Source organism: Tachypleus tridentatus, chromosome 12, assembly GCF_004210375.1.
Source record: "Tachypleus tridentatus isolate NWPU-2018 chromosome 12, ASM421037v1, whole genome shotgun sequence".
In the NCBI taxonomy this organism is placed as follows: domain Eukaryota; kingdom Metazoa; phylum Arthropoda; class Merostomata; order Xiphosura; family Limulidae; genus Tachypleus; species Tachypleus tridentatus.
The window spans coordinates 96,822,468-96,849,537 of record NC_134836.1 but is presented as its reverse complement, the minus strand read 5'-3'; the positions used below and the strand labels follow the sequence as shown (position 1 = coordinate 96,849,537).

Sequence of the window (27,070 nt, the reverse complement as noted above, 5' to 3'; positions counted from 1 at the left end):
AATCTTAAGGCTTATTTTGAAATGTGTTTATTAGATATACAAGGGTGTTCAGCTTGAGAGTTTAGTTTTCATAACAACAGTGATTAAAGACAATTATTTTAAAGCTCTTGACACAATTGGTAAACTTCTTTTTGCAGTGGTGAGTTTGTAAGAGCTGTGTGAAGTAACTTTGCATTTAAAGTGACTGGTCTGTGAATCTATGGGTTCTGTTATGTATAATTTATCTCGGACAAGTTTCTGATTTGTTATGTTACATAAGTTACATATTACGAGTTCATATAACCCGAAATTTGAATTTAGATGTTAATTAAATATCTGTATTAAATTTATATTTGACAAGAAGATTAATATCCACAATTTTCTTTCATAACAAAAATATATTTTTATTTACAAAAAAACTAATTTATAATAACAGTTACTACAAATAGTTAATATAAATTATCTATGTACAAAAAATTTTCAAACTCACAAAAATATTCTCTATTATCTGGTCTGGAACTTAATATTTTATTGACAGTCCATGTCCATCAAGTGCAAATTACTTTTATGTTGATACACAGACATACTTCACTTGATTGGAATGCTAGCTAGCTCTATTCTTGTTTGATCTAACATGGTTTACAAGCTTACTTTTTACTGAGGAAGATATCCAATGTCCTAGTAGAAATACTAACATCTGAGATTATCTCTGTAAAGTTGAACAGTTCATAATGTTCAAATTCTATAAACATTCCTGGTAAAATTCTGTAGTTTTCTGAATAATAATCATGAATTATAATTATAGCTTCCGAGGTTTATCGAGGTTTGTGCTATAGTGACTGTAGTTGACAAACAATATTCTGTCTTTTAGCATCTTGTGATGCTTCTTTTCATATCCCAATAACACAAAATTCTGGAATGTTCAGAAACATGTTAGTATTTTTGTAAAGCAGATATTGTTGATTATTGCTCTTGAGAATTTTCTACAAATTTGGAGAACAAGCGGAACTTCCAAAATGCACATCCAAAAATATGGGTCACATGCATCAAGCTAAAACAAACATATAATGGTAAATCCATTACAGTAGCTATTGGATGTTAGTATTTGAACTTTTTTTCATTTGAAAATTCTTGCAGATTTTCTATGCTCTGTTGTGGTTCATTGTTACTCCTTATTTTACTGCCTGTGGATGGTTAGACTTGAAGTTCATATATGTCTGTTTGCATGGATTGCTTTTCTTTAGATGTCTGTGGTGAGGTAATCATCTTGTCTGGTTACTAGTATGTCTAAGAATGAGTTGGTTTATATTTGAACAGCAAACTTGATATTTGGGTTCTTGGCATTGACTCAGTGATGTTAACAAATATATTACCTATGTGTGTGTTCCATCAATTTAATTTTGAATTAGTTGCAGGTAGTACTGTTAACTGTAACTGTTCCAGGAAATGTTGCTTAGAACTGGGTATCTCAGTGCTAAGACAGTTGTTTGTTCATGAAATATTCCTTGACACTACAAACAGGTGGATGATATGCAATATGTGATTAGTTTGAATAGCTAGTTGATGCTCAGGTTGAAGTGGTTGACTAATATCTTTCTCTAGTGTTTTTCTGATAATGTGGAGTACTTGGGATACTATTGAGAGCAACATGTTGGTTATGTTAAAGCAGAAATGAGTACAAAGGTTGTAACAAGAAGAGATAATTGTTTACTTTGCTTCATTTGTTGTTCTTGGTTCAAGAAAATAAGTTTAAGAACTTGTTTGAAAATAGCAATAATATAATAATAATAATAATTGAAATCTGACCATATTTTACAAAATACTAGTCCAATAAAACACAGCCAAGACAGGTCACTTTGTAAAAACTAAGTTGTTTTCATATTATTGGATATGGTGACACAAGCACATGTTGTATCAGTGTAACCTCTATGTTATTAGCTAGACAACTAGAAGATGAAAATAATTTATATAAATGTGTGATGTTATGAGATGTAAGTTATTAAGACTAAACATCTATGTTTTTGAACTGTAATCTGTAGTCATTCTAAAATAAAAAAATAAACATTTCTTAATTTATGTTGATTATAAGGTTAGTCAAATTGCCAGAACCCATTTAGTTAGGGCAGGAAATAACAGAAGGATATAAAGTTCTACTTAAAACAAATGTTTGAAATGTATATAGAAGGTTTGGGATATTATCATAACATGAAAATCACTTTGTACTCAGATTAGTAACAAAACACTTTTTCATAAACAAATCTTTTGCAAAAATACTTCATTGAGAAATCTGTATTTTGATTACAAAAGACTTGGAATCAATACTAAAAGTATCAAAAGTTGTGAAGATACACATACAGAAGTGAAAGTCCGTATGAATACTTAATGTATGCAAATGTTTATATAAACTCGTATTTTATATGGAGTCCATTGCAAAAGGGTTAACTGATATTTAACTTAAATTACTGATAAATTAATCAATCTAGACCAAATTGAGAAAACAAAAAAAACAAACAAAGTCACAGTTCAACCTTTCTCAGAAATGTCCTTAGTTGGGTATTGTTATGATGGTAAAAAACGAACACACTGCTGCAGTCAACAACAAAACAATTTATTCACAATAATAACACTAGAAATAAATTCAACACTTACCAAAACGCAGTCACTAAACAGTTGCTTGGCCAGGACTTTACATCAGTATTAACAATTTATAATAAATATTAATAAAACAATAATATTGGAACCAGGACAAAAAACCAGAAAGAAAATTCCAATTCCAAAAAAAAACACAGCAAATATAATATGAAAATGCTTTTCAATATCAGCTTATCAAGTGATAAACAGCTATAATTGACTGTCTTGTGGCTCTTAATGAAGCTTCTGGGATGGTATTTATTCACATAGTAGGTCACAAGAGTGTACAACATTGTGTGATAATAAATTTTCATATTATTCTGCTATATTAATAGTACCTGTATATCACCACTTGGAAACTGGTATCAGATTCACCATAAACAATTATTTAGAAAGTGAGTTGGTGTTTTAATACATCTAAAAATTCATAGATAAACTAAATGAGAGAAAGAAATGATAAATGAATGATAAACACAACCATAATCAAAATAGAATTTGATATCCCACATGATTAAGTCAACCAGTTAGTAAATAAATGGAACTGTTATAGAATACTAATTAGTTGTGAACTTTTGATTTTGTTTGATAGATTTGTGGAACTTTGGTAAACGAAATGAAATACTTTCTTTTTAATTATGTGGACTAGGATTTGCACTATATTAATTGCTAATTAATTTACTAGTTACTTATTAAAAAGAAAAAAAAATGTTCAAAATAATAAACCATTACAATAACAATTTGTGCCTTATATAAAGATCCTGTTTTATGTACATGTTTTTTAAATAGGTTATTTAAGAAAATGATAAATTTTGTTAGCCATTAAGTATCATTTAAGTTCCTGTTTATATTTTCCAAGTATGACCAAATGTTTATCTTAACATGTAATTTGATTATTTTCCAGTAAATGTTTTTAAACATTGAATAGACTAGTGTTTTTTAGTGATAACGTTTTTATGAGGAACAAAATTAAAAGGTTTTAAATGAGGAGAAAGCTTCATTTGTGACATTTCATCTATGTGTATTTCATACAGATTATAAACACACCATTCACATTATATTGAGTTTCTGTAAGAAAAAAGTGTGTTGGGGTGTTATGATTCTGATTTTTTACAAAATAAAAAGAGTACTTAGATTTGTGCTGTTTCAAAGTAGTTAACATATAGGGGATTCAGATTGTTAAAACATCTGTTTTGTGTGTTTCATATTTTACTGTTTAGTAAGTATAGTGATTGTTTAATAAAAGTTGTTTTATGTATTATGCTTTTTGTTCCAGTACTGATGCTGTTGTTTCCACATTAACTGTACTCTTGAATAAGATGCTGCATGAGTAATTTATTTCTTTTGTCCTCTGAAACTTTAGTATTCTCTTTATAATATACTCTTTAAGTTTTAGTAAATTTTAAGAAAGAAATTTTTGATTTAATATTTCTGTATTCACTTTGTTTTAATGTGTAATATTCTGTGTTTAGGAGAAATATAAACGATTGGCAGAAGAGGCGAAGAAGCTCCCCCTCGAGACAAATGGAGTGAAGGGGTTGGTAGTTTAAACTGAATGTAGTTATAGTACTTTCATATTCTAGTATGGGTAAAATGATATAGTTTTATTTCTAAAGCACCTTGTGATCTTTTCTTGGAAGACTATTAGTAACATCAAGGCTTGTAAATTGAAATAACTGCAGTTGTATAAATATATTTTTGTTTATTCAATCTTACAAACATCTATTCATTTCTGGTTTTATCAGAAAGGAAGCTGGACATGAACAACCTAGCTCGAAGAAAGGATTGTTCAAAGGAGAACCAAAGAAACCTCCTCAGTAAGTAATTCTAGAGAATTATGAAAATAGATGTGTTGTAATACAGACATGACATTTTTAATTTTTAAAGAATGTAGTTGTAAAATTTTTTGCCATATTTACTTATTCTTTAAATTCACTCTGATGAACTTGTGTTAAAGTTGAAAAAAAAGGTGACTGAACACTTGTGTTTGGATAAGAACATGAAAACTATATTTAGAAATTTTCTAGTATAGAGTTGTAATGACATGGTGGTAAAACATGAGTATTCTCATAAAGCATAGTGTTAACTATTGTGGCCAGTTTTTGTTTTCTGAACTAATTGGAAGTTTTCTTGCAATTGTTTTAATTGGTAAACTATCTACATGTTTTTCACTTTTAATGACTAACTGGTGATACTGGTTGATATTGATTGAGTAACCTGCATAACTTACTCCCGTTTGGGAAGTGTAGTCAACAGTATCTGTCTTAATTCTTGTAAATGTTGAATGTCTTTTTTTTTTTTTTCATACTGAAATAAAATAATTTTACTGAGTGCCAACTTAAGTGTTTGGATAACTTCTGAACATGTGCTTAACTGTACTAAGTTTTGATGACAATCTTGCTTTCTTGATCATGTGCTGACTCTTATGTGCATGTCTAATTTGTAATGTGTGTATGAGCTGGTTAGTTAAATTTTTATGTAATAATTAATAAGTGATTAATTTTAATTTTTTATATGCTTGAATAACTTGACTATTTTGTTCAGCTGACTTTTGATCATTTTGTTATTTATTTGCATGAACTTGTGATAAATTGCCAGTTATTTTATAAAAATATTTCTTGTTCATTAGGAGTGGGTATGCAGTGTTTTCTTCAGAAATGCTTAGCATTCTGACAGAAGTGGACCCAAAAAATAGAATGGCAGAGATTGCCAAGCGCTGGAAAGCCATGACTAATGTAGAGAAGGAGAAGTACAAGAAGCGGTCACAAGATTTAATGAAAAAATATAATAAGGAGCTTCAGAAGTTTTTGAATGTAAGTTTACAATTTGGTAACTTTAAAACTTTGAGTTACAATGTAAAAAAAAAGCTGCACTAGAGAAATTGCAGCACTGAAGTATTAAGTAGAAGTTACTACACTTCACATACTTGCAGCACTAATATGGCTTAACCAGACTTCAATAAACAACTACACCAGACATGAGTTATAAATGTGGGTATAACTTTGTAATTAAAATGGCTGTTCCAAAGATGACTTTATAATGGGGATATTACACCAGATATTTCTTTAAGTTTGTTGGTTAAGCTAAACATGGCAGTACAACTGATTTTGCAGAACTGTATACATTTGAAGTGGTTGCATCAGGCAATTAAGCCTTGTTCTGATCATTTTGATTAGATGTTTTTCAATTTCAACGAAACAAATTTAGGATATAATAGGTTTTGAAAGAATCCCATTTTACCTTTTGTTAAGATAAATGATGATGATTTTCTGTGGATCTTAAGGTCAATGAAATTAAGTTTATATTATTTTCAGAAATGTATCTCTGAGGCTTGATGATGGGAGTAGACCTGAAATGGAGAATGTAAAACCTGTTGTGAAGAAACCTAGAATGATTTTAGATATTTTTACCTGAATAACCAAAAACATAACCAAAAGACATTTAATTTCAAATTCTCATTACATTTTTACAGGGTCTTACCCCTGAAGAGCGAGAATCTTATGATCAGATGCGTTCTAAGAAGGGAAAAGGTGATAATAAGCAATGTAAAACTGTAAAACCACAGCCACAGACAGAAAAGGTAAATTAATCAATACTTGAAAGAGTACTTATTAAACCTAAGGAATAAAAATGTAATTGTAGAGAAAGTATATACAGTATCAAGACCAAGCCACAGGAATTTCTTTTGTGAGAATGTTTTTGTACAACTTTTTATTTGTAGCTTTATAAGGAAATCTTACATAAGTAGCTGTCCAGAGGATTTTAATACAATGACTGTTTTTTTAACTTAACTATTTACTCATTATGTCTATCTGTTAACCATGTTATATTTAGATTTAGAATTAAACTAAACTTAATTAACAATCTATATCAAACTTGGCATTAAATAGTAGTTTATAAGTCTGGTTTTTATATCATGCAAGTTTCCTTAATTTCAAAATAAAATATTTAAAAATCAGTTTTTACTTGTTATGTGATGTGTATCTGTGACTGCATTTCTCTGTTAGTTTGCACAAATTCAGTAGTGTATAGCTTTTATAATGTCTATAAATACAAACTGTATACAATGATAAAGTGAAATATGTAATTTTAAAATCTTAACTTCTCCACTTATTAAGATATTAGTATATTTTTTGAACCCAAGACAGAAGTCTAACCCATCTGTCCTTAGCTTTCAAGGCATTTTGAGAATCATGTATTATTTGTTGCACACATTTATAACCAGTAAAAGACAATTTTTAGTCTAGAGCACTGGTTCTGATACATTTCAGGCTCACATACCACTTTTTGTTTAATTTTTTTAAAATTGTAAACCCAAATCTAATTTAAAAAAAATTAAAACCTACTAATAAAACTTCATGCTTTTAACATCATTTATCAATTAATGCAAAAGATGCAATTGTTTTTTTCTGGCACAATTGAAAAATGTGAAAGCATTTTTGTCAATTTTAAGGAAAAAATACTGCCTGGTCTATGTAACTAGAGGGTAAATTTGTAAGTGAGAAGAGTAGTATGTGTGTGTACATGGAGAGCTCAGATAAGGCTTATTACAACTTATATGATTTCTTTTATTAATTGTGTCATGCACCACTGACAATAGCTCCATGAACCACATTTGGAAAATCCCTAGTTTACAGGAATTTATTGTTGTGTTTGTAAGCAAAGTTGTTGCTCATAGTAGTAACATAATTTTTTACCCTATTTATTACTTAGTTAGGTAGCGAGTTAAAGTAGTTTTCAGACTTCTAGTGACTGATACATTTTTTTGTGTTCCAAAATATATGTATGGGAAAAGTACATAAAGTTTTATATGCACAACAAACCAAATTAGGTTCATTTAGTTTTGTTTGAGTGCATGTTTTATGCATGGTATGTCAGTGTACAAGAATTTGCTAATGTTTTTTGTTGTGTCAAACTGTTTCTCATAGAGGAATAAAGTGCTTAATGGCAAAGTCATGCAATAAAACTATAAAATTAAAAGAAAATAAACATGAAAAGATTGACAATTGAACTTTTATGTGTCATTAATTGAAAATGTGACAACAAATGATTCATTGAAAGAAAAGATATTCTTCTTGTTTTATAATTTTCAACTTTTCATTTCACTGTACATTGATAGTTTAGTTGTAGCTTAAATTTGAGAAAGTTATGTAGCTTTAAAAAAATTAAAACAGATGCTTTTATTATTCACATAAAATTATCTTGTACTGTTATTGTTTCAGTGAAAGCTATAAAAATTAAGTCTTGGTTGATTTGATGTGTTTTGAATTTTGCACAAAGCTACACAAAGGCTATCTGTGCTAGCCATCCCTAATTAATCAGTATAAGACTAGAGGAAAAGCAGCTAGCTATCACCACCAACTGCCAACTCTTGAGATGCTCTTTTACCAATGAATAGTGGGATTGACTGTAACATTATAATGCCCCCATAGCTGAAAGGGCGAGCATGTTTGGTGTGATGAGGATTTGAACCTGCGACCCTCAGATTGTGAGTTGAGTGCCTTGACCACCTAGCCATGTTAAAAATCATTCTGTTCAAAAGATGTTTAATGTTTTCTGAAATATTTTGTTTTTATAAATACACTTTGTAAAATCAGAATTCTAGTATGTTTTGTTTGAACATTCTGAAGCTCAGACCAGTGGTCTGAGCTATGTGGAAAGGGTTAATCTACTTTGTTGTATATTTTTTTAAAGATTTCAGATGTCAATTGAAGATCACATTTAAATACGTGTAGTAATGTTTCATCTCTTAATTACCTTAAAAACTGGGTTGTTTGTTGTCTTATTTTCTTAAAGTAAAAGAATAATAATTTTGAATATAAAGTTTTAGAATTCACCAAAGTTACTGAATTATTTGCTAATATGAATCTAATTCAAATTCTTTAACCCTTTGTGGCAAGCTCGTGCAAGTTGCAGAAATCAAGTCACAATTTTAACTTGTACAACAATACAAATCTTAACTCTGAGCTTTTTTTAATGTATCATCTGAAAAACTGATTTTGTTAAAGATCAAAAGCATCTTGTACACAAAGAGTGTTATCATTACGTTATGTTATAGTTGTAGTCACTCGCATTTACACTTTTGAGAAATTGAGTGCAAAGTGATTTTAATATTAAATATAAAAACTTCATATGTGTAATCTTTAGAACCTTCTAAAAGAATATCAACAGATTTTTAAAGGTAAATTTTAATATTTTCCTAATTTTAATTATTTCATTGTACTGTTCATTGATGACAACAGCTAGAAAAATAAACTACCATTCAAATTTATAAAATATCTTTAAAGAGTTTCCTTAAATTTTCAATTTATTCTTTTTTCCTTTTCACATATAGTTTAATTTTCAGTGCATCATTTTCCATTATTGTCCTTGAGACAACATTGCCTTTAAGGCACGTTAGTTTCTTTGAAAGATGTGCAACCTCTTGGTAACATTTTTATTCAGCAGGTAATATCATAATCATTTAGAGCAGACACAAGGTGTGACATATTTAAAAAAATGTTTAAACCTTTTAATAAAGGATTTTAAACATAACTGACATGTAACTAAACTATGATAATAAAACACAAATATGATTTAAACTGTGTCCTAACTATAGCATATTTGGGTAAAGAATAACCATAAGTACTGTAGTCAGTCAGTCAATCAATATAGTCAGTTTCATGTACTCTTTGACAAAGATCTGGTATCAATTTCAAAATTGTCATTTTTACTGTAAAATGAGCTCATATATGTATGTGACATCTACATAGAAGGAATAATGCTCGAACAAATTTGTTAAAGGTGGGTGTGGAAACTGTTGGGTTGAAAAAATTACTTGTTTTAACAGTATTTGTTCAGAGTATTGTAAAAGGTATTAGTAAGAAGATCATGTAAGCATCTTATTGTCTAGCTTTACCTCTTCACAACTACTGTTGTATTATTAGATATACAGAGTGACAGTAGAGAATTTTCATAGCTTGTCGGTCATGTGATATCAGAAGTTTTAAGTATATTGTAAAGGTTTATATTATAATAAAGCACCTAAACCTTGGATAAAATGAAACTGTCAATCATAATATACATTATAATATTAAATTAATCCCCGTACATTGATATTATAGGTGTTTAATTAAATTTTGAACAGTTAATTCCACAGAAAAGCATTTAAAGAGGCTCTTGTTGTGAAAGGGTTAATAGTGTGTATATTTTGCTATTTTTGCAAACACACTGAAAGCTAAGAGTTGATATATTCATAGTACTATACACATCACAAGTTTTAGTTTGAAAAAAATTCAAGAAATTTTGTTTTTAATAAGTGAAAACTTTATCTCATTATTTGTAGGATAATGCCACAAAAAAGGAAGAAAGTGAATCTGAAAGTTCAGATGATGATGAAGAATCATCATCTGAGGATGATGATGATCAGGAGGAGCAGTCAGGAGATTCTGAAGAATCAGATTCAGGATCAGAGGAGTCTGGAAGTGATTCTGATGATGATGACGACGATGATGATGATGATTCAGATGAAGATGAAAATGATGGAGAAGCAAAAAAGGTATGAATTTAAATTAACTTTGTCATAGCAGGATCTGTAAAATGTTTGTTTTCTTTAATTTTTCATCATTATTTTCTTGTTATGATTCATTAATGTCTATAAAATGTGCCTTATGATAATGGTCAGGTACAATTAAATATTTTGCTTTCATGAGTTGTTAATACTTCAATAACTGTTCTCTGATCATTCTTTCATTAAACATACATTGGACTGGAAAGTATAAGCAAGTTGGTTTTTGTCATTCAACCTCACAAGTTCCACTTGAGAAAGTGCTTGATACTCGTATTGAGTCAGTGTATCTTTTAATTATATTGATTCTAATACTAAAATAAGGCTCAATTAAATATTGGTTTTATTGGTGCACCTATATTGATTGTTTTTCATAAATGGCAAACTCTACCTTATATGCATGCTACTTTTGGCTCAAAAGAAGGTTTTGTTTGTTTTAATCGTTGTTTGTTACTATTAACTATGTAAATACATAATTGAACCATTTACTGTAATATCAACTGACTCTGGTAATTTTTGAAATCTTGCTAACATATGCCCAATTCCATTAAATATTTGCATGTCAGTTTGACACAACTGTTTAAGTTCAGTTAAACAAGATATATGTGTTTGTGTATATATATATAAAAATTAGGTTGGTCTTTTATTATTTTTTTACATTCTCTGTAAACTTCAGTAAGGTTCTGTTTAAACAGATAAACTAAAATTAACTTTGTCATATTTTCAATACAGTTGTACATGACATCTTCTTATCCATTTTGTTGTGAAAGTGTGTGATTTACAAGTGCTTGGCATAGCTGATCTGAACAAGTGCATTGGGAAACAGATACTTCAAGAAATATAAAACTATGAGAGTGATAATTAAGATGAATTTTCATCACTTTCTTCATGTTCTTATGTATTGGTTCACAATTCCTAGTGTTTTCTCTTATTTGTAGGAAGGAAATGAAGATAGTAGTTCAGAAGATAGTGACAGTGACAGCGAAAGTGGTAGTGGGTCTAGTGAAGACAGTAGTGGATCTGGATCTGAAAGTGAAAAAGAATGAAGTTCTGAAGAGTTTGAGAAACAATGGCCAAAAAAAGAAAAAAAAAAAGATATATACTGACTTATTGGACACTAACTTGAAAGTGCCTTGGGCAACTTTAAAATAATACTGTATCCATTTTCACATGAAGATAAATCTAGAATGTATCTTATTTCTGTTCTTCTCATACAATAGCCATAGACAAAAGTTCTGTATTAAGTTACCCTAGTAATTGGGTTCCTCATAACATTTTTAATTGGATAAATCACTTCCATAACAACTTGGATTCATAAAAACAACAAAAAAAAACACTATTTAAACAGATATTTAACTTTTTAAAAACTGGAATTCTTTTTAGAAGGACATCAACAGAACAGTAATACACCCTAGGAAATGGGTTTTGTGAAAGAAAAAACAAAACGTTATGGTTTGTAAGATGTACAACAAAATTTTCTTCATAGATACTATCAGTTGAACAACTACATACCTTGGTCACTGGGACTCCCTTAGAAACATTGGTGTAAATGGTCAGTATGATAACTAACAAAACTATTTTCTGTGAAAACATTTACCTAATCTGTAATCTACAGAAATAACTGATTCTTCCTAGAAACTGTCAGCTGAACATTAAGATTTTTTTATTAACCAGGATTTTATAGAAATTATCAGATATCTTAATATACATCATTCCATGAACTGTTTTTGAAAATATCAACTACAGAACTTTTAGAATTCTTGTAAAGATATCAAAATATATGGTATTTATACATACACTGGGAAGGAAGAGCTTCTTCTGTTATTTAAACACTGATACAGTACAAGATTATCTTAAATTGGGGGAGTGCAAGAACATGGTATTGTTATTGATTACATCCAATTAGCTGCTTTCAGCAGGTTCTTTTCATGTCATTCTCAAAAATATTTCACAAGTATTGACAAGTTCAATTACGCTATCCTATTTCTGGTACATTACCTCACTGATTGCTCTAAAAATGCTAGCTTTTACAGGACCTATACCTTTTATGACTATGGTCATTCTTTGTATTTCAGAAGTATTTTTGCACGTTTATACAGACAGCACAGCCATCTTCATTAACAGAGAATATGTATGTCTGTACTTGTATTTTTTTTTTTCAAGATTGTTTTTCTTTATAATGTTATTGGTAAGTGTCCTCTTATCTTTATTAATATCTTGTTTGGATTTAAAATTCAAGATATTTTCATGACTGTTTGTTACTTGAGCAGTTTTTAGAATGAGTTAAAGGCATGTGTCTATACTTCCCCTTCCCCACACACTTCTTACTGTGATTGTATGCTGTGACAATGTACTGGATGGACCAGAATTGTATTTTGTTTTTTTTTTTGTGTATCATTTTGTTTTAACTTTAACAACCTTTTTTACTTAGTACACTGTAAGTCTAAGAATTCTTTGGCTAAAGCAGTGTACACTATCAAATGTTCAACACATTTCAGAAAGTTGTTTATGGCCTTCACAGTGTATTTAATTTGCAAATTATTCTTTTCATCTAGTGGTTGTTTTTTATACACAATTTGTGTAGCTTTTACCTAAAAACCAGACTTGTTTTCTGCATGCTCACTGCATTGTATTTTGAATTATTTTGCCATTTCTTATAAAGTTGATTATATATGAAGTAACTGCATCACTCTATGTTGAACTTGACAGTGACATTTGAGAAATGCATTTAACCAAAGATTAATTTTTTGGCACAAGTACATAGAGCAGAAAGTTAGATGAAAACTGTTTCGTCTCACTTGATTTGCTCATAAAGAAGTTTGCACAACACATTTAAGGTACATGTTTAATAAGTTGAGGGTTCATTCTTTGTTTTTATGCCTTTACTTCATCTGCTTGCAACATATTATTCACGTTAGTAAGAAAAAAAATGCTTCTTACCACTTGTTTCATAAGCCATATATATAAAATTGAAAAACTTGAGTGTACTATTCTATATTTTCAATTTTCCTTATGTTTAAGTGATTTTGAGAATTTGCTATCACCAGTGTTTGTTGATCATACTGTTTTTTCAAATCATGTATGAAATCTTAGAATGATAAATTAAAATATAAAAAAATAGTAGTTAATAGTAAATGCTTTTGTAATTCCAGAAGTTACAAATATCTAAACATGTTTGTTTTAAAAGATAATACTTAAGTTATTAGGTTCTATGAATAATGATTTTTTATTATTATTAATAGCCTCATCAACAAAGTAGATTTCAGTTTCTAAGCTTCCTACAAGAATGGTATTGTGAAATTTTATAAGCACAGTTTTATTGAAACTATAATTGGAAAGTATTCAAAAATACAGGTATGTCTTTAGAATACATCTTCTACGAGGATAACTATGAAATAGTTTTTGGACACAGAGCAGAACTGAAGTAAGTAATGTCTTAAACAAAATGAACTATCAAATATTTTTGCACTATTATGTGACTAAGTTGGAAAACACAAGTGCAACGACATGAATAGGATTTTTATCTTTAAATAGACCCATATAACCAGTTTGTATTTTAAGAATTGAACATCTAAACCCTAACAACTTCCAGGCATGGTACATTTCAAATATAATAATTACACATCATTCTCACAAAATCTGAGGAAATTCTATTGCAACTGTAAAAGGCTATACAATCTAGCTGTTCGTCTATTATATAAATAAAGTGAAATTTGAATACCTTAAATTGGATAAAATTGCTTGCTTTATAATTGTTCATTCTAATTTTTCTTACCTTCAAGCCATCATTGTAAGAAACACTGTTAGCATTTTAAAGTGACTATAATGAACAAACTCTTTAAAAAATGGTCGTGCAAATAATAATGCCACAAACATCAAACAGTTTAAAATATGAAGAAATGGTGCAAACTACTGTAATTATGAAAAATATATGATCCATATATTAATCAAACAACAACACCAGCAGAGCCTTTTGAATGCCTTTTTGTTTAAATGTTGTCTTCCTCATCTTTTGAAACGAATCTTCAATTAACAGTTCTCATTAAAAGTTAATACTTTCTAAGGGTTGAAATTACTGTTAGGAACGAAGGTATCCAATTGATGACCTAGGGCAGAGTAGTCAAAGAACATTTATTATTAGTTGTAATCATTATTGTTGAATTTCTAGCAGGTCTTGAATAATTTTACAACCAATCAAATTTGAAATATAAACTTAATCTCGAAGCCATTTATGAGTTGGGCCATGATACCCTTTGAAAGTAAATCAAACTTGCAACGTGATCTCATAAAATGGTTATTTTGGTAATATGATAATTACGGTGTTTATTTTAATACGGTAGATTTTTTGTTTATCGGCTTGGCATGGCCAGTTTAGGGCGCTCGACGCTTAATCTGAGGGTCACCGGATCAAATCTTTGGCACACCAAACATGCTCGCTCTTTCAGCCTTGTGGACAGTAAGTCACGGTCAATCCCACTATTTGTTTGTAAAAGAGTAGGCTAAGAGTTTGCGGTGGGAAGTGATGGCTAGCTGCATTCCCCCTTGTTTTACCCTGCTAAATGAGGGACGGTTGGTGCAGATAGCCCTCCTGTAGCTTTGCGTGAAATTAAAAAAAAAATTGTATATTAAAAACGTTCCCTAAGTAATTGTTCTTTAAGTGAGCATGCACAAAATAAAACAAAGTACGATTACAAATTGACCATATGAATATCTGCCATATTTCTGAAAATTGTTATTATCAGTAACACATACGAAAATGCATAATGAAAGGGACCTTTACTGTCTAATGATATGTTCAACCACGAGGTCCAACAAACCAGTTTGTTTGAAATTTGCTCTTAAGAATTCAAGCTTATGACATTCTTAACCGAACATCCTCGAAAAATTACAAAGAAGTGTAACGGGTGGTTTTAGTAGCTGGGTTCGAACTACGCTCGATACAGATTTATTGACCAACATATTGTATGCAGTGGTGGGTAAGACTCGCAAGTCACCATCTCGATGAACAAACATTTCTGGATGAGTAAACACAAAACATTTATTTGACAAACTTCAAAAAACATACATCATTGCTCTCCAACATTTTGTTCTCCCAGTGGTAATTCTAACATACTTAACATTATCAAATTTAGCATTCCATTAAGTAGCATCACTTACATCTTTCATGATATGCTAGATACGTTTCTAGACGAAGCAAAGAAGACATAATTTAAATATGCTTGGTGTTTGAGTGGTAAATGTTCTCCACAGACGCAAAGGATGATATTTTCTGAAGAGTTGGAGAATTTGGTGAAAAAGAAAGAGTTCTCTTTTGCTGTCTCAAAATCATAACTCTTTATATTTAATGAACAAGGTATTTGGTATCATTCTAGGCAGCCAGAATCATAATCACAGTACGTGTTTCTTGACTTTTAATTCTTTGTTAACGGTACTCTATAAACAAACCAATACCCTAACTAAAACATGTTCAGATTAGCCGTTTCTCGTGTACCACTGAAATTCTGCATCAGCACTGGTACAGACTACTAACTCGCACACTGTTTCTCAATTTTCTTAAAAGTGGTGCATCCATATCAGAACCTATGCCTAGAATCCAAATCTCCATCCTGTATGTGTTCCCTTCCAGTAGTAAGGCTCAAGTTTGGTGTTTTGATTTCCTTTTTTTAACCCCGAGTTCTTTCCTGAATGTGATAAGAGATATTGATCAATATCCTGAAACTGCACCCTAGACTCTATAACAGAGGTGGGCAACATATTTTTTCATAGTGGTCACAGCTGTGGCTAACGAAAACAACGTTGGCTGCACTATTAAAAATAAATGTTTGTTTAATCAAAATAATTGCATTTAAACTAACCGTTAATGTAAAAACTGGTGGGGTTTCCACAAGTTTCGTGAAATTTGGCTTAATATTTATGTTCAATGAGCATCTTAGCTCTGCTTTTAAATTTGTCAGTAAGCCGAGATCTGTATCTAGACTTGAGAAAATATAGCGTTGAAAATGTTGACTCACCCACCGAAGTGGATTTAAACAAGGAAAATAATTTTGAAATTGCTATCTTTATATTTGGAAGACTTTCATTTATCAGAATAGTGAGCCACATCTCTCTGGTAGAACATTTTTATTTACCATTTATGTGTGCCCCTGCTAATACTAATACAGCGGTAAGTCTACGAATTAACAACTCTAAAATTAGAGGTTCGATTCTCCTCAGTGGGCTCAGCAGATAGCCTGATGTGGCTCTGCTATAACACAACACCTTTTGTGTGTTCTACACTTTGCAGGGTAAGCATCTCGTCTCCTAAGTTAAATTGAAATGGATCATGCAAAAATTCCAATACCAATTTCATATTTTTAAATTCGGAGAAACATTATTCAAATTTTTGAAATAGATTTTTGATCCAGTTTACATAGAAATTATTTTTAGCATCAGAGAAATCATAGTCATTATTATTTTCTAGAAAACTATTCAACTTTTCAAAATGTGTCAAAGTATTCTTTTGTAAATGTTCTGCAAAGGGATTTAACTTTAACTAAAATTTATGAATAGACTGTGATTGATCACTTGTTATTTTACCTTTTACCTGAAGCTTCGTATTCAAATTATTCAAGTGAGCATTGTGTCGGACAGAATGTGCAATTTACACTGCCATGACAAAATTTCAATTTCAGGGAAATTTTCAATCATACGTTTTTCAACAAGATACTCTTTTATTTGAGAAAATAATAAAGTAAATCGTTCCAAGACTTTTCCTCTACTTAACCATCTTACATTTGCAAAATCAGTGAGATAATCAAAAGTACAGTCACTGCTTTTCTTCAAAGACTAAAAAAACTGTCGATGAATGAGAAAGTTTCCACTTCTAACATAATTTAAAATTTTTGCAGCAATGTTCATAAAATTTTTCATTTCATCACTTTTAGACACCTGAGCACAAATTTTCCCACTGCAAAATGCAATGGAAAAAAGGGAAGCTGGACTTCACATTATTTTTAATTAAATGCTGCTTTAAAAGAGAAACAAATCCTAATTTCGCTCCAGTCATGGCGGGAGCACAGTCTGTTGTGACAGAAACCAGTTGTTTTTTAATTCAGATTAAATATTATTGACATTTCAAGAAATTTTTCAAAGATGTTTTTACCACATGTTCGATTTCGTAATCTACAAAGTCCAAACATTTCTTCCCTCACCTAAAAATCCGAAGTTACATGTCGAACCCAAAATATCAACTGTGCAGTGTCACTAACATCTGTTGACTCATCTGGTGCTAAAGAAAAATACAAAGTATTTTATTTGTTCAAGCAACTGATTTTCTATGTCTTTTGCCAACTTTAGCATTATGCGGACAATTGTTCTTCGACTTAAATGCGAATTACTCACCTTTTGAAAAATATCATCCCTTATTTTTGAATCATAATTCTTCAACATAGTTTCAATAACCACAATCAATATTTCTTTCACTAGTTCAGCATCAGAAAATTTCTTTTTTGCGCTAGAATCCAAGCTACTTTATAGCTAGCTTGCCTAACTAGTTCTATCAATAATAAAAAAATATTTTTAGGTCTCCCTTTTGTTCATAAAGTTGCACTTTCAGACGACTAATTTCATTCATACGATTTTTTTTATCAACTGGAAATTTTACATCAAATTCATTGTGAAAATTGTTAGTGTTGCTTAAGGCTGTATCCTTTATTATTCCTAAAATCTTTTTACACAAAAAACACACTGGCTTATTACTTGCTTCAATCATTACAAATTTCAACTCCCAACTTTCATTAAATTCTCGTTTCACGTTTTTCCAGTCACTCTTTTCGGCAGTTATGCCAGAATAACTTAAATTGTCTTTATTTTCTTAGTGTTCACCATCATTTGGATCCTTTCGTTTTCGAATTATCCACTTGTCCATATTATGGGATTAAAAACAAAATATATTTAAACACTTGAAAGTTGCACAATAACAATATGTTTGTAAACGCACGAAAAACAACGCACGGTTGATAACAAACATCTAAACCAGACTGACGTTCAAAATGGGCGGAGTCTGTGGCAGTGATGAAGCGCGCGACATTAGCGGTGACGTAAGGCAGTGCAGTTGCTGATTACCAAATTTGCGATAAAAATATAAATGATGGGAAACGCTGATTCCTAAACTCGAGCTGGCTACAACTGGCCAATGGCCATGGAGTTGCCCACATCTGCTCTATGAATTTTTTGTTGACTTAATGGCATCTGCTTTCTGCTGGTCAGATGAATTGCTAGTTTTCTTCTTTTATAATCAGGGGTTCGATTCCCCTCGGTGGGCTGAGCAGATAGCCCTATGTGGCTTTGCTATAAGAAAAACACGTGTAGCAGGTAAATTTTTCAAATGGTCGAGGAATGTGTTAACACCCTCTAACATTTGAAAAATTTACCTGCTACACAAATATTACAATATTTATTCTTCTTTTATTATGGCCAGGTGGTTAAGGCACTCGACTCGTAATCCGAGGGTCGCAGGTTCGAATTCCCGTCACATTAAACGTGGTCGCCCTTTCAGCCGTTGGTGTGTTATAACTTGACAGTCAATCCCAAAATGATATTGCAATTCCAAAGATAACATATATAATGTCACGCATGCCTATACTTATGAACTAGTTACAAATAATACATACCTAATCATGAGGCTCTTTATATCATGTTAATAAGCATAGTTTCAACACGACCGATCCTTAAGAGTTTTAGACACACATAATTTATGTATGACGTTTTCTCAGCCAGCCATTTCTATGATTCAACTGACAGTACTAATGCTCTCACGTACAACAATGTTGATTAAGTTATATATTGTTCTGACATACAAGTCAATGTGTCAACATTCAAATATGATATGCAGAACATCCCCAATCTCCAAAATTGACACACAGTACAGCTAACAGATTAAGAGTTTTGCTTTCTTTGTTCCCTTTGTACACATTTTTGTGTATTCAGTATTAGTCTTAGCACAGATGTCAGTTATTCTGCCTTGCTTTTTCTCTCCATCCTTCTAATGAAGATAGTGTAAGAAGGATGTGGTCTTCTGTTTTAGATGAATCTCTACTGTCTATCCAATATTTTGAGTATGGCAGTTTGAAGAAATGAACATCATGCCATATGGAGACACAGTCCTTTATTGTTAGTTCCTTTATGACATAAGCATCTGTAAAATTTAATCCTTCAATTTCTACGATGGCACTCTTGGAAGGGGCCCTGCACTTTCACACACACTTAATCATTACCTGGTAAATACAGCACTACTAACTAATTACACACATTTCACTAGTTCAGGATGCTTAGTTGTTCCAATCGCTTGTCTTCATCCAATTTCTCGGTTCCTTCTACACATTTCATAGATTTTGTAATAATGATGATAATTCCATAGCATTTTGCACAATATCTTGTTTTGTATTCACTTTTTTAACCCACAGTCAGAGTCTTCCATCTATCGTTTCTCTTTGCATCCACAGTCTAATTTGTATTCACTAATTAATTTAATCTCAATAGCTTTGCTTTAACAATTATGATATACCCTAATAACGTCATAATTTACTAACCTCATCAATTCTCATTTAAACTCGCAAACCTCTGCTTCCCCTCTACTCGATTTCTCTGTATCCCAGTTCGGACTTCGTTGTTTCTATATAATTTAGTTTGACCACAACAAACTTTAACTGTCTTAGTTCCTCTTCCAAATTTTAACAACGTCAGAAATGCAAATATTTCTCGTACCTCATACAACACTATATTTACCATGATCACTACTAAGTATAGTGTTAATTAGCACAGTGTCTACTGCCTTCCACTTTTCTATCTTGCTTTTGCTGGAATTTTTAATCGTTAGTTCTGACCTTCTAAATAGCGTTTAGATTTTTTCTAATTCAGTTCTCAGCTTTTATATTTCCGAGTTACGTTTTATCTCTGTACGCGATTCACAAATTTTTTTAATATTCTTTACATGTTTTGCCAAAAGAAGCATTTACTTATTCAAGTGCAAATTGACTGTCGTGATAGGTACATATTACTCTGTTGTATTATTGTCTGCAGTATTCTTCTTATTTCCTTTAGTCTCCACTTCCTGTATAACACCCGAGCCTAAAATATATTCTGTCCTCTCGCTGCAATAACCTATTTCTTAGTTATTGCGTTACGTATTATAATTTATTCCCGACGTGTCTCCGATTTATCAGGTTACGTACATTACGTATTATTATTTCAAATATCCGGAAATTTGTGTTAAATTTGTGTTATTTGCCAATAAGATTGATACACACAATCTTCTCTTTAAACACAAATATATTTTGATATATAAACAACAATACAATTTATAATAACGGTTATTACTAATACTTATTACAAATTATAGACAATATACAACAGTTTTACAAACTTACAGACAATACTGAGTCTTATATCCGGTCTAGAGCAGGATATTTTATCGACGATCCAGGTCTGAGTTGATGTTGTTGCATCTCACTTAAGATAGCTAGAGTGATTGGCTTCACCCCACTGACTTTTCCAGACGAAGACAGTGAGTGTCCTCATAGAAATGATAACGTCTAAAGGAAATTCACTGACGTTGAATAGTTTATAACGCTCGAAATTTATCAACGTTCCTGACCAAATTCTGTAGTTTTCCGATTAATAGATGTTAAACACAAGTATAACTTCCGAGGTCACTGACTGCAGCTGTCCAATAATGGTAATGATAATACTACTTGTCTCTCGGCGTGTCGGTGTTTAAATATCAATTATGCGAGAATCTAGAATTTTCAACACTGATCAAACACACCAGCGTTTTCGTAAAACAAGTTTTGTTGATTCTTATACTAAAGAACTTTCTACAATTTTTGACAACAGGCGGGGATTGCGCAATACACAGTCAAAAATATACGACATTGGCAAAAATTAAAACTATACAGAAACAAGCGTAAGCACCAAAATAAATGTATAACGGCAAATCTGTTATAGTGCATTTACTGTAGCACCTATCTTTTATTTATTAATCATATAGTTTAAGTTTCATAAATATTCCCTATGACTTTTTATTTATTTTGCTTCGTTAATTGTCTGCCTATCATTTTGCTCTGTGTTTGTTATTCTGATACAATTTAATTAACATTAACGTTTTCTACCCAATCTCTGTATAACCCCAAAATCATAGTCCTGCTGTAACAATCAACATTTTATTAACAGCAACGATGGGTCTTCAAAGTTATTAGCCATCTTAGAGGTGCATGATCTGTGATAGTAGTAGATTTTCTGTCGTACAGATCACATAGGGCCGGATTAAGGGCAACCGATGCCCTAAGCACAGTCCAACAATAGTGCCCCCTCAGTTCCTCCACTGCTCAACTGACAAGACATTAAAACTCAATAAGTGCTGAAAGTGAAATAAAAGTTTGAAAATTTATAACCATTCTTTAGTTTACTTCCAGGTCAGACCCCACAACTATATTAAATACATTTTTTTTATTTAACAGATCGGTAATGGATTAAAATGAAGCAATCACTGAGGCTTTATTTAGAAGGGATGAGGGAAATCACTTCTTTGATTAATGATAATTTAAAAAAGAATTATTTTTACTGTATATTTGTTTTCACTCTGAGTTAAAATTCTCACTTTGATGTTAACAAAAATGAAAAATTTACTCAAAACCCTTTTATTCAGAATTTACTTATATCTTAATATTTATTTAAATTTTAAAGTTTTCTTCTAGATATTTTAATTGCAAAGTTTTCGATTAAGTCCTCAAAACTTATTTGGTGTAACAAATCTGCTTCTATACTTAGCAGAGATAAGGCATCCAGCCTTTCTTGTCGCATGGTTGTTCTGTTGAGATTTTTAATATGCTTGAGTTGAGAAAATGAACGCTCAGCTGTGCAGTTTGTGACCATTAATGTTAAAAATATACGCAATGAAATGTCTACGTTTCGAGATGCACACTCAATTTTGTCTTCTGATATTATTTTACAAAGTTCAGCATGACTGAATCTGGTTTTTACAGTGTTTGTTGCACTGAACTTATGGCGCACATATAAGTGAAACTGCTGAAGCTCGGCAGAGAGATTAGTGTCCAAGTCCTCTGGGTAAGCATCAATTAGCTTTTGGGAACACTGAGAGTACCTTTCGGTTTCAGCAGATGAAGTGACGTCATTTGGCACATCACTTAGGAAAGAAAATCTGTTTGCTGTTTCTTTGTACACCTCTCCTCGTCTTCTCATCTGGGTTTTTAGTTTGTCAACAATTGTGTAGGTGGTGGTAATACAAAATTTATCTCTAGCATTCAGATCTACTTCTTGTGCATCTCCGTCATTGAGTACCTTCTTCCTGACACGCTTGCGAGTTTGAGCTGCATTGTAATCAACATCTGGTAGTATTGCAACTGCTTCAGATCTTTCAAAGTCATTCTTTAAGTGAGTAGTTGGTCAGCTAATGACCCGTACAAATCTGCTCATGTTTTTAAGTTTACATGCTCATTTTGCAGAACTTGATTTGCTTTATGAAACTTTTGCAAACTCTCATTCCATATGGTCAACAAAAACAAACTCTAGCACTTACATCTTATTTGCAGCATTGTCTGCTTCTTTTCTTATGTCTCCCTTTTGTGACTGGTCTTCAACTAGACATTGTAAAGCTTCCAAAATCTCAAAGAAAGACTTCAAAATTGCTGTTGTTACCATGGTATGTGCCTCCCATCTGGTATCAGAAAGGGATTTTTAACACACTTTCATTTCCAACACAAGCTTTAAGAATTTTCCACCAGCTGGTTGAGGATGAAAAAAAATGTATAGAGCAAATGCATTGTAGAGAAAAATTAACTGCCACTTGACAGCAGTTAACAGCTCTTTGGCCTACTATATTTAGTGAATGGGCTGCACATGGTACATATATGGCAAACTTATTTTCTTCTAAACTCTTTTGCTGCATCCCCTTATAACGCCCAGACATGCTAGTAGCATTGTTGTAAGACTGACCACTACATTTTGAAAAATTAAGTTTGCAAACTTCAGGTAGGTACTAAAACACATTGTTTGTCATTTTCTCACTGGTATGACTTTCTAGTTCCAGAAAGGTTAAAAAGTATTCAATAGGCTGTCCATCTTTAAAGTATCGAAGTACAACACTTAACTGATCTATATGTGATAGATCTGGCGTCGAGTCAATTGAAAAGCTAAAATAATCAGAATAATTTTCTTCATCAACAATGAATGCGTGGACCTTCTGAGCCATTGGTTCAATGAGTTCTTAACAGGTGGTTTTGGAAAAGTTAGAAGGATTTCCTTTTCCAGAATATCCATACTTCAAATGTATTCTGTTAAAAATGAATCAAACTGACTTACGAGCTCAAGCATCCCTAAAAAAATTCCCATTCCGCAGTGAAACAAATTTTTCATCTGTTCCTCGAAAAGCCAGGACACGTTCAGCTAACATACGAATAACAGCTATTGCACGCTCCAAGGCATGTTTCCAGTAATTGCACTCTTCTTTAATTTGTTTTTCCAACTCTTGTCGCAAGCCTAAACCTTATCTGTGAGTTATGCATGTTAGCATAGAGTCTCAGTGAGTAGTGCTTCTTTTATGATGATCAATTACAATAGTATTTTGCTGACATGCACAAGTTTACAAACAAAGCAGTAAACTGACTCTGTTGATGGTGAATACTATAACCAGTCTCTCTTGTATAACTCACCATTTGCTTTATCCCAAAGAAAAGTTTTTGCAAACAGTATCTCATTGGTTTGCCACTATTGAAAGTCTGCAAGATTTGCCAAATGGCCCATTGTGGTGTTTATAGTCACTGGGTCCACAAATAATCCAATAAGCCACATCATCAGCAGAGAAATCGAGTCACAACCCTAAATCTTTTGATTTATTTTATTAATCTTTTGTAGACTGAAGCATTTTACCATATTCCAGTTGATTTTCATATCTGTCACCATTTCGTCTGACTTATGTTTCTGTGAAATTATACTCTTATTTTTCTGTAGATGTGACTGAATAAAGTAGTAAAAAGAAAAACAAAACAGTTCCAATGCCTATAATTTCTTAGAAATAGCCACAACAGAAGGAATGATTGAGAAAAATATTTCATCTTCAAGGTCAGACATCATAACATATGAACATCATTTACCTTAAGTTTTATCAACATTTCGTACTGCTCTTTACAGTAATCTTTTGCAATGAACGACTTCGTATTTCAGATACATAGTTTAGTAGTTTCTCGAAGCTTTAGTCACTCACCGAGCCAAATAAAGCGTTTTTAACAATGCAGAGTAAAGTCGAACATACCAGATAAGGACAAATACAAAAAAATCGACTAAAGTTGAGTGTGGCAGTGAAAGAGTTAAGGTCATGATAACTGTGGGAAAAACTGTGGTGCCCCCCTTACCTTGGTGCCATAAGTACGTGCTTTTTTACTTAATTTTACTTAATCCAGGGCTGATCTGATAACAACAAAATGTTTTAATACCACTACATTAATGCTAGACAACCTTACCTTTCTCTGTTATAAAGTAATTAATTTCTGCTTTAGCCAGTTGTCTATTCTCATGAGCTGCAGGTGTTACTGCCCGTTTTTGTATAACTGGTGTATTATTGATATTTCAGTAAAACAGGAAACATCTGTACCTAGAATAAACTCCTTACTGAAATGAAAATAGCTTAAAAAAATGGTGCTACTAATAATGTGTCTCTTACTTTTTAAATACTTTCTGTCTATCCACTAAAACCTATGGATACTTTTGTTAATTCAGTTAAGGGTCTTGCCAGCATTACAAAATGTGGAATAAATCTTCTATAAAATCCTACAATTCCTAGAATGAACAGATATCCTACACTGTTTATAGTACTGTATATTTCTTACGGTCTTGATTTCTACAATATGTGACCTGAATAATTTAATTCCTTTTATAGGAACTGGCATTTACTTAGTTTACGCTTTAAGTTAGCCTTTCTTAATCCATTAAACACGTCTTAATCTCTGTAAATGATTTTTAAAATCCGCATCAAGATCTAGAATATCATCTATATAACAAACAAATTCTGAATCTTGTTAACATAATAACACTGCATCCATCTACTTTGAAATGTTGAAAGGGATTTAATTGTCAAGTGCCTATTCTATTGAACAACGGATTTCAGTCCGTGGCTAGTGAGATGAGAAACTATTGAAGGGAATGAAAACAAAAAAGGTCATAAAAGGATGCGGGCGATAAACTTGAGGAGGTTATAGTCATAGGTAGTTCCTTGACAAAGTATGCAGATAGAATAGTCTATGGTGTAAGTGGGAAGAAAATAATTAAATTATGCTTCCAATGAGCATGGTTGGAAGGCGTAACTCACAGGTATAATAAAAAGGCCTAACAATAACGCTGCTTTTGTTGTTCGTGTAGGGGTAATGATGTAGAAAAATTAGGCCAGAGGATGTTATTAATGAAATACAATGGTTGATAAATGCATTTAAAGAAAATGACTATAACTTAATTGTGTCAGGGACACTGCCAAGAATTAATTGTGAGGCTAAAATTACGAGTAAAACACTAGAGCTAAATTCTATGCTTAGATTAATAGGTAAGAATGAGCAGATTTGTTGTTTGAGCTTGTGGGATAACTGCAATGGGAGAAATAATATTTTTAGAATAGATAGTTTGGATTTAAACAGAGTAGGATCTGGCTTGTTTGCAAAGACTATTAACTCAGCTGTAAGGGAAGCCTTAAACTAAGATTATACAACGATGAAGGCCAAAATAAACTAATTTCAAAACATATATACGAAAAATCTAGCATAGGAAATAAGTATAGACGTAGCTCAAATGATAGGTCTGTTACTATTGTAGTGCTAATAAAAGTTAAAAAGTAAAATGGATGACTTTTTCGGCAATAGTGAAAATGAAGGATTTTGACATAATGGGCACAACTGAAAAATGGTTAAGTTTAGAAAGGAGATTGAATGATTTTGTTGAGAATTTGTTACAGACCACAAGGTGAAATTAGTTAGAAATTTTACAGCAATATTACAGATATCAGATCTTAATTGGGTTTTAATACTGGGTTATTTTAATTTCAAGCATACGAGGTCTGTTCAAAAAATACGCGGACTGACGTCATAAAACAAAATGTACTTTATTTAGAAGTTACAGGTCTGAGACCCCTTCAAAGTACTCTCCTCCCCAACGCACACACTTATCCCAACGGTGTTTCCACTTGTTGAAACAGTCCTGGTACGCTTCTTTTGTAATGTCCACCAGCTCTTTCGTTGCATTTGCCTTAATCTCGGGAATCGTCTCAAATCTTCTTCCTTTCAAGGATCTTTTGAGTTTGGGGAACAAGAAAAAAATCGCAAGGAGCAAGGTCAGGTGAGTAGGGGGGTGGGGAAGAACAGTGGTCGAATGTTTGGCCAAATACTCAAGAGTTCTGAGGGCTGAATTTCGCAGCAACGCGGTGCATCTTCAATTTTTCGGTCAAAATCTCGTAACAAGATCCAATTGACATACCACACTCTTCAGCAAGCTCCCTGACAGTCAGACGTCGAGTTGCCCGCACCAGGGTGTTGATTTTGTCGACGTGTGGGTCGTCAGTTGACGTGGAAGGACGTCCAGGACTCTCATCATCTTCAATGGACTGTCGACCATCCTTAAAACGTTCATGCCACTTGAAACATGCCGTACGCTTCATAGCAACATCACCATAAGCCGAGTTAAGCATAGCAAAAATTTCAGTAGCAGATGTTCCAAGTTTAACACAAAATTTCACAGCAAGTCGTTGCTCCTTCAGGTCATTCATTCTGAAATCCGCCAAACGAAAAAATCGCACTTCACTTAAAATCGCGTAGCTAATACACAAATGAAGATATCTGCAATCGGGAAATGGCGTCGTAATCAGCTGATCTGTGCGAACCTAGC

At 31.9% G+C, this 27,070-nt stretch overlaps 2 protein-coding genes across 2 annotated transcripts in view; one reads left to right on the top strand and one right to left on the bottom strand.

The window, feature by feature from the left end:
• Window positions 1-13,890, top strand: part of LOC143234084 (nucleolar transcription factor 1-A-like) — a 47,368-nt gene extending 33,478 nt beyond the window's left edge. Inside the window, exons 12-17 of the mRNA XM_076471138.1 lie at window positions 4,080-4,144; window positions 4,353-4,424; window positions 5,237-5,420; window positions 6,080-6,187; window positions 9,932-10,144; window positions 11,092-13,890. Coding sequence (XP_076327253.1) covers window positions 4,080-4,144; window positions 4,353-4,424; window positions 5,237-5,420; window positions 6,080-6,187; window positions 9,932-10,144; window positions 11,092-11,199 — 750 coding nt within the window. The 3' untranslated portion in view covers window positions 11,200-13,890. The remainder of the gene's footprint in view (window positions 1-4,079; window positions 4,145-4,352; window positions 4,425-5,236; window positions 5,421-6,079; window positions 6,188-9,931; window positions 10,145-11,091) is intronic.
• Window positions 13,891-21,854: 7,964 nt separating this feature from the next.
• Window positions 21,855-23,539, bottom strand: LOC143235701 (uncharacterized). Its single transcript, XM_076473914.1, has 2 exons — window positions 23,510-23,539; window positions 21,855-22,576 (listed from the first exon to the last, which is right to left on the bottom strand). Exons 1-2 carry the CDS (start codon window positions 23,537-23,539, stop codon window positions 21,869-21,871), a joined length of 738 nt encoding a protein of 245 aa, XP_076330029.1. The 3' UTR covers window positions 21,855-21,868.
• Window positions 23,540-27,070: the final 3,531 nt, after the last annotated feature.

Bases quoted from the DNA above. Each gene is read 5' to 3' on its own strand.
- LOC143235701 (XM_076473914.1), bottom strand. From the start codon at position 23,539: ATGGGAATTTTTTTAGGGATGCTTGAGCTC. The intron at 22,577-23,509 runs GTAAGTCAGTTT...ACTCACTTAAAG, and splicing joins TTTTAGGGATGCTTGAGCTC to AATGACTTTGAAAGATCTGA.